This window comes from Drosophila guanche, unplaced genomic scaffold (genome assembly GCF_900245975.1).
Source record: "Drosophila guanche unplaced genomic scaffold, DGUA_6, whole genome shotgun sequence".
NCBI classification, from domain to species: domain Eukaryota; kingdom Metazoa; phylum Arthropoda; class Insecta; order Diptera; family Drosophilidae; genus Drosophila; species Drosophila guanche.
In genome coordinates this window covers 279,160-287,280 of record NW_022995744.1, presented here as the reverse complement: position 1 = coordinate 287,280, position 8,121 = coordinate 279,160, and the positions used below count along the sequence as shown (strand labels likewise).

At 47.1% G+C, this 8,121-nt stretch overlaps 1 protein-coding gene across 1 annotated transcript; it reads left to right on the top strand.

Annotated features, from left to right (window-relative positions):
* Positions 1 to 813: 813 nt before the first annotated feature.
* On the top strand, positions 814 to 7,284 carry LOC117579423 (toll-like receptor Tollo). Its single transcript, XM_034265303.1, has one exon. The coding sequence runs from the start codon at positions 1,306 to 1,308 to the stop codon at positions 5,311 to 5,313; it is 4,008 nt and encodes a 1,335-aa protein (XP_034121194.1). The 5' UTR covers positions 814 to 1,305; the 3' UTR covers positions 5,314 to 7,284.
* Positions 7,285 to 8,121: the final 837 nt, after the last annotated feature.

The following is an 8,121-nucleotide window of genomic DNA, read 5'->3' as shown; positions in this document are numbered from 1 at the left end:
AATCTATATAAGGAGGTCTCGTCGGCAAAAATAAGCAGAACGAGCGAGTGAAAGGGCTCACGCTGCAAGTGGCAACGACAATGGAATGTGCTGATTAACCATTTGAAGGCAATGTAAAAAAACATAATAATTGCTTCATAATTTAATTTTTAATAGTTTGCTACATGAAAAATAAAACATTTTGAAAAAATTACTAACTTTACTAACTAATTTTGTCAGCAACCAACCTTCCGCGTCGACAAGCAAACGAGCACTGAAAATAGACAGAAGCACTGAGTAACTCTGCCACCGACGAGGCCTCCTTATAGTTACTTCATGTCCCAGAGATATCAGTTGAAACATAACTCTCGCAGTTCGGAGAGAAGGTAGCGTCGAGAGAACGTAACCAAGATGCGAATTGTTCACTCTTCCGCCAGAAGCAAAGATATAAGCAGAAGCAGCTATATAAGGAGGTCTCGTCGTCAAAACGGCGCCCATAACAACGCTGATAATAAATGCGAGTAAAATGACTCTGCTTAGTAAGGGTGAGTGAAACGACAATGAAGTGTTCTGATTAACGCTTTGAATGCAACGTGAAAAGAAAAAGAGTTTATGTTTGTTTTATAATTTGACAAACAAACACGCACAGAAGGGCGCTGAACGAAGCGAAGACAGCCGACGAGATCACCTTGTATAATTGCATCGTGGTGTTTGCTGCATACTCTCTCTTTAGTCGCTGCGAGAGGGATCCTCGCACAACCAGTGGAAACCTCATCTGGTTTGCTGACTACTCTCTCTCTCCCGTTTAGTTGTGGATGTGCTTGTTAGCCGCTGCGAGAGCGATCAATTGAAAAACTGACTTCAAGCCGAGCGGAATCGCGTTGTCGGAGAGTGATCGAAAGAAGTAGCAGTCGCGGCATGAAACAGAATCGAGTGCATGAAAGTTTGTTCGAATGAAATGATTCAACCCTAGACGCGCTATCGCCCCCCACTTGGATTACGGTCAGCGCGAGAGCAACAACGAAAAATAGAAAGAAATCAAGTGAAAATAGAAAAAGGCGAGAAACATAAGAAAATTAATTTGGATAAATCGCCGAGAAAAATTCGGATGTGTTGATGTGAGTGCTGTGCTCTGCCGTCGGAGGTGATTGTGCAAAGATCTATATAAAAATAGAAAAGAGGCAACCTTAAAAACCCCAAACAAAATGGGAAACAAATAATCGGGATCCCATAGACCAAAACTCCAAAATCTCCCACTTAACTAGAAAACCACCTTCCCAGGTTGAGTCACTATCCAAGGGATCTTCCACCATCCATCCACCCACAATGCTGGCCACCAGCCATATGCTCTACGTCCTCATAGCCAGCTGCGCGATGCCCATTTTTGGGGCGGCCCTGAGCAAGACGGTTCTTTACCAGGCCCCGGACGAGTGCCGCTGGTCCGGCGGTGGAGAGCACGACATCACCCTGGTTTGCCACCTGCGCACGATCAACTCTGAGCTGGAGAACACCAATTTCAGCGTAATCCAGCCCCACAATACCGTGCGTTTGAGGCTAGAGTGCAACGATGCACTCTTCTTCCAGAGCAGCCTCAGTCCAGACAGCTTTAGGTCGCTGGTGGAGCTCAGGGATCTTACCATTGAGTATTGCAAGCTGGGCAACCTTACCGAAGGCTCCTTCCGGGGTCTGCACGAGCTACGCAACCTTACCATCCGCACACACAATGGGGACTGGTCAACCATGTCCCTTGAGATGGCCTCCAACAGCTTTGTGGACTTCAGACAGCTGGAGAGGCTGGACCTAAGTCTGAACAACATCTGGCTGATACCCGACGGTATGGTGTGTCCACTAAAGTCTTTGCAGCACCTCAACGCCTCCTACAACAAGATTCAAGACATCAGCAACTTCTACTTCAGCGCCTCGCTGAGCTCGCGGAAGGCGCGGGTGTGCGGCTCGACATTGCATAACCTCGACCTGAGTGCCAACAAAATGGTCAGCCTGCCGTCGGCCATGTTGTCGGCCCTGGGGCGGCTGACCCACTTGAACATGGCACGCAACAGCATGAGCTTTCTGGCGGACCGTGCCTTCGAGGGTCTTGTCTCGCTGCGTGTTGTGGATCTGTCTGCGAATAGACTGACATCGCTGCCTCCTGAGCTCTTCTCGGAGACGAAGCAGCTACAGGAGATCCATTTGAGGAATAATTCGATCAATGTGTTGGCGCCTGGGATCTTTGGGGAGCTGTCCGAGCTTCTGGTTCTAGACTTGGCCAATAATGAGCTAAACTCGCAGTGGATCAATGCTGCCACATTCGTGGGTTTGAAGCGGCTCATGACGCTGGACCTGTCATCCAACAAGATCAGCCGCCTGGAGTCGCACATCTTCCGGCCGTTGGCCAGCCTTCAGATCATAAAGCTTGAGGAGAACTACATCGATCAGCTGCCGTCGGGCATCTTCACGGACCTCACCAACTTGCACACACTTATTCTGTCCAACAACCGCATCTCGATTATCGAGCAGAGTACCTTGCAGGGTCTGAACAACCTGCTGGTGCTTTCCTTAGACTACAACCGCATTAACCGGCTGGACCCGCGATCTTTGATCAATTGCAGCCAGCTCCAGGACCTCCACCTCAATGACAACAAGCTGCAGGCGGTGCCGGAGGCCCTAGCGCATGTGCCCCTGCTTAAGACCCTGGACGTGGGGGAAAACATGATCAGTCAGATCGAGAATACTAGCATCACCCAGTTGGATAATCTCTACGGGTTGCGCATGACGGAGAACTCTCTCACGCACATACGACGAGGGGTCTTCGACCGGATGAGCTCTCTGCAAATCCTAAATCTATCCGGCAACAAACTGAGGACCATTGAGGCGGGCTCGCTGCAGAGGAACACTCAGCTACAGGCTATCCGCCTGGACGGCAACCAGCTCAAATCCATTGCAGGCCTTTTTACAGAGCTCCCCAACCTGGTCTGGCTAAACATATCGGGGAATCGGCTGGAAAAGTTTGACTACTCGCACATACCCATCGGACTGCAATGGTTGGACGTGCGGGCCAATAGGATCACACAGCTGGGGAACTACTTTGAGATCGAAAACGAGCTGAGCCTGAGCACCTTCGACGCCAGCTTCAATCTGCTGACAGAAATCACAGCCAGCTCGATACCCAACAGCGTGGAGGTGCTCTATCTGAACGACAATCAGATCAGCAAGATCCAGCCATACACGTTCTTCAAGAAGCCCAATCTCACCCGTGTCGATCTCGTGCGCAACAAGCTGACGACACTGGAGCCGAATGCACTGCGGCTTTCGCCAATCGCCGAGGACCACGAGATACCAGAGTTCTACATCGGACACAATGCGTATGAGTGCGATTGCAATCTGGATTGGCTGCAGAAGATCAATCGCGAGTCACGCACCCAGCCACAACTCATGGACCTCGACCAGATCTACTGCAAGCTGTCCTATGCGCGCGGCGCTACCCATGTCTCCCTCATTGAGGCCAAGTCGAACGACTTCCTATGTAAATACGACTCGCACTGCTTCGCTTTGTGCCACTGCTGCGATTTTCAGGCCTGCGACTGCAAGATGGAGTGCCCCGACCGCTGCTCCTGCTACCACGACCAGTCGTGGACATCAAACGTGGTCGACTGCAGTCGCGCTTCCTACGAGCAGGCTCTGCCCTCGCACATACCCATGGACGCCACGCAGCTATACCTTGACGGGAATAACTTCAAGGAGCTCCAAAGCCACGCCTTCATCGGCCGCAAGCGCCTGAAGGTTCTCCATCTCAACCACTCGCGGATCGAGATCCTTCACAATCGCACATTTTACGGTCTCCTGGAGCTGGAGGTGCTGCAGCTACAGAGCAACCAGATGAAGATGCTGAATGGCAACGAGTTCCAGGGCTTGGACAACCTTCAGGAGCTCTACTTGCAGCACAACGCGATAGCCACCATCGACACGCTCACATTTACGCATTTGTACCACCTGAAGATCCTGAGGCTGGACCACAATGCCATCGGCTCTTTCGCCGTGTGGAATTTCCTACCCAGCTACCTCAACGAGCTGCACCTGGCCGGCAATCACTGGAGTTGCAGTTGCGAGTTCATCGATAAGTTGCGGGATTACATAAGCCGACACGACTACGTTGTGGACCGTCCGAAGCTGCGCTGCGAGTCAGGCGGGAACAGCTCCCGGGAGATGGCCATTTATGCCAACACGGATTCCGCCCTGCCCGTTGTTCAGTGTAGTCAGATCCTGCCCCTGGGGCTGGACAACAGCTACAACGTTGCCGAGCAGGCGGGCAGCGAAGGTGGAGCCCTGGCCGGCAACATGACGTCCACGAAGATGATACTTAATCAGCCGCCCAAGCAGGACTACATCCCCATTCTGGTGGCCATTCTCACAGCCTTCATCTTCGTCATGATCTGCACTCTTCTGGTTTTCATCTTCCGCCAGGAGATGCGCGTCTGGTGCCACTCTCGGTTCGGCGTGCGTCTTTTCTACAACGGCCAGAAAGATGTGGACAAAAACGAGCGCGAGAAGCTCTTCGACGCCTTCATTTCTTACTCCTCTAAGGACGAGCTGTTCGTCAACGAGGAGCTAGCCCCGATGCTGGAAATGGGTGAACACCGTTACAAGCTCTGTTTGCACCAGCGGGACTTCCCCGTGGGCGGCTACCTGCCCGAAACCATCGTTCAGGCCATCGACAGCAGTCGGCGCACTATCATGGTCGTCAGTGAGAACTTTATCAAGTCTGAGTGGTGTCGCTTCGAGTTCAAGTCCGCCCATCAGTCAGTTCTGCGAGATCGCCGCCGTCGCCTGATTGTCATTGTACTTGGAGAGGTGCCCCAAAAAGAGCTCGATCCCGATCTGCGCCTGTATCTGAAGACAAACACCTATCTGCAGTGGGGCGACAAGCTCTTCTGGCAAAAGCTACGATTCGCTCTGCCTGACTTATCTTCCACCGCGCAGCGCTCCGTCGCCGGCCAGTCCTGCCACGTGCCCATCAACCATGCGGCTTACCATCATCACCACCATGTGCACCAGCAGGCTCTTCCCCTGCCCCATCCCGGCCATCATCATCAGCAGCAGCAACAGCAGCAATTTACGCTTCCGCCTCCCCCCCAGCAGACCGGAAGCTTTCGTCGTCAGTCCTCAATCCATCAGCAGCAACAGCACCAACAGCAGCAGGCAGCTTTGATGATGGGTGGAGTGCAGGTGGGTGTACCTTCCCCACAGATGATCCCCCTGGCGGGTGGAATCCAGCAGCAGAGTCTACCGCTGCCCCCAACACAGCCCACACCGGCTTCGCGTAATCTGCACATGTGAGTGGGTGAGAGATAGAAAGAGATGTACGAGTATAGAGAAACTTAAAGGTGTACGGAGAAAACCTCAAAAATAGCTGGAGGTGAAGCGAAAGAAAGATAGAGAGAAGAAGACAGAGAGAACTCAGAGCGAATCCCCCTATGTAGGGCCACAGAAATAATGAAAAATACTGATATATACTTCTTTTTAAATAAACAAATCCATTGTAAAAGTAGTAGATGTAAACAACACCCCCCACCACCCCACCCACCAACTTACAGACAGATCTCTACTAAAACTTGCAAAAATTTCCTGGAGTGGAGTTACACACAGGTCTGACTGAAATGAAATGGGAATTGCATTCAATATGCAAATTATAGCGTTTGGCCATAAAAGCCTAGTTACCGGCTGGAATAGAAAAGAAAGATAAAATTGAGTGTTGAGCAACAGCACCAACAACAACAATCGAAACATGCAACAGCTAAAGCAACAAAAGGCAACAGTAAAATACCAAGCGTCTCTGAGGCAGTCAGTCCCCAAGCCAATTCTTGTTCTCTGGCTGTTTTCTTACGGCCTGATATTTTCAGTTTCCTGGCTAGTAGCTAGATTCAGAAAATTGATGTTGCATGCAGCAAAAACTAGAACCACATCATCCAGTCAGTCAGCAGCAGCAAACAAAAGCAGCCACACAGCCCCACAGTTACACAGCTACGCAGCCAAATGGCCAATACCCAAAAGTATTTCTCTCCGACACTGTTTCTCCCTTAGCCTTCTCTTTTATTTTCTTTCGTCTCCTCCATTTGCTTAGTTTATCTTAACTGCCATAACAAGCTCAAAGTGTGTATAAACTATCTATGTGACTGTAGTTGCAGTGGTACGAGGGTCTGTACCTGTCCGTCTCAGAGCGTGGTTTTGAGAACACAGACAAGGAACAACATCGGAGAATTCATGTCTGGTCAAAAGAAATTTTAACAAAAGCAGGGCCAGGGTAGCCAGTTCTCTCAGACATCAGAGGACACGTGCACACAGACCAGGCCAAGACCGTCTAGAAACATCTGTTTTTCGTCTCGTAGGTTGCTCCGGCAGATTGGTTGAAATTGGGATTTTTTTTTGGGCCACAATTACATGTGCTTACCAATGGCAGGGAAAGAGTGCCAGAGATAGAGAGCGAAGGATAATTGTAACAAACTTCAGTAGGTGGGCAAAATATGTTGAGAAGCCTATTTTCTTAGAGCAGAGCTCTCCATTACACAATCTCTCCTCAATAGGTCTTTAGGTCACGCAATGTCGATTATAAATGAAAAAATAGTTTTTTCTGCATGCTAGTCAAAGATTTTTAAAGAAGAGGCTGAGCGCACTCTAACGTACTCGCAGTCACAAAGTTGAATCTGAGCAAGAGTTTGCCAGAGAAAAACCTCAATTTGCGACCTTGCTGGAAAAAGTTGTCCATTCTGCAAGCGATTAAAATCGACCTTGAATTGCTTGTTACGCCTCTTGCCTGTTCACTCTCTCTATATCCCCCTCCAACTATCTCTGATTTCACTTAAATTAAAATTTACATTCCAAATACCTAAAAATAAAAAGGCTTAAAACTAGCTTACACAGTATAAGCAACAACAACACTCTCTCTCGAGAAGGATTCACATTCGTCTTAGAGTTAAAAATCTAAAATTGTACATACTTAGATAAGTTGAATTTTTTCAACCTTAATTGTTGAATCATTGTGATATTTTCTTTTAGACCTAAGCTCTAATTTATATTATGCAAAGACTATTTTCCTAACAATCTACATGTATGGTACATATATGTAAATCTAAAGGAAACTAATCCTCATTAGATAGTCTAGGCCATAAGTCAATAACCGAAAACGAATACGAATCCGAATGCACATCTATCCCGCCTATAAATAAAAATACAGCCATATTATTTCTATTAAATTGAGAAAGTGTTGTACATACATATGAACAAAATTACAAGAAAAACGGACTGTTTTAAGAAAAAATTAAACATACAACTCAACAAAAACAAACATAAATCGACTGATTACATGTGTACTATATATAAAAATATGCATACATTTTAAGTACGATTTACTCGTTAATACTTTGGGGTTGTTAATATTTTAACTATCCAGGATCAGACCATTTTATGTATTTTATTTAGTAATTTTATGTTTTCTAGTTTATAGATAAAATATAAATAACAAAATCAAAACTGAAACAAATATATAAACGAAGCAAAAATTTATAGAAAATTCGATTCTTTTCATTCGCTCATCTCATCTTCTATTGCTTATTTCTTGCAGAGTATTTGTTATATTTTTCCGTCTGCTGCTGATAAGCCACAAACTGTCTTGCCTTGACATTTAATACAGTTTGGGAGTGGATTCCAATGCCAGCAATTACGAATGCGAGTGGGGGTTGGGGATGGGTTCTGCTTAGGCTCTTGTTTTGCTTATGTAAGAGCGATGGTGTTTTATTACGTACGGCGACAAAATTTGCAAGATAAGTGCCGAGCGTCTCCATTGCCATTCCATTGGTGGAAGCTAAAGAAGCGGGGATTGAAAGGGCAAACTTGTGCTATTGCTTGATTACAATTTTAGCTCATAACTTAATCGACGCAATGAATGCACTTATGTATACACCAAGAAATAAAGAACCTAGGATATACTTTTTTCGACATTTCCTGAAATTTAAAAGTCAACATTTTGTTAAAAATAACGCTCAAAAATCATCCTTTTTCATTTGAATGCCTTATATTTTCCACTCGTTAAATGAAAACAAGAAAGTGTTTGCGTCTAATTTCAAAAGGCTTTTCAAAATGGCAATATTT

Excerpts from the sequence above, each read along its gene's own strand:
- LOC117579423 (XM_034265303.1), top strand. The coding sequence starts at position 1,306 with ATGCTGGCCACCAGCCATATGCTCTACGTCCTCATAGCCAGCTGCGCG.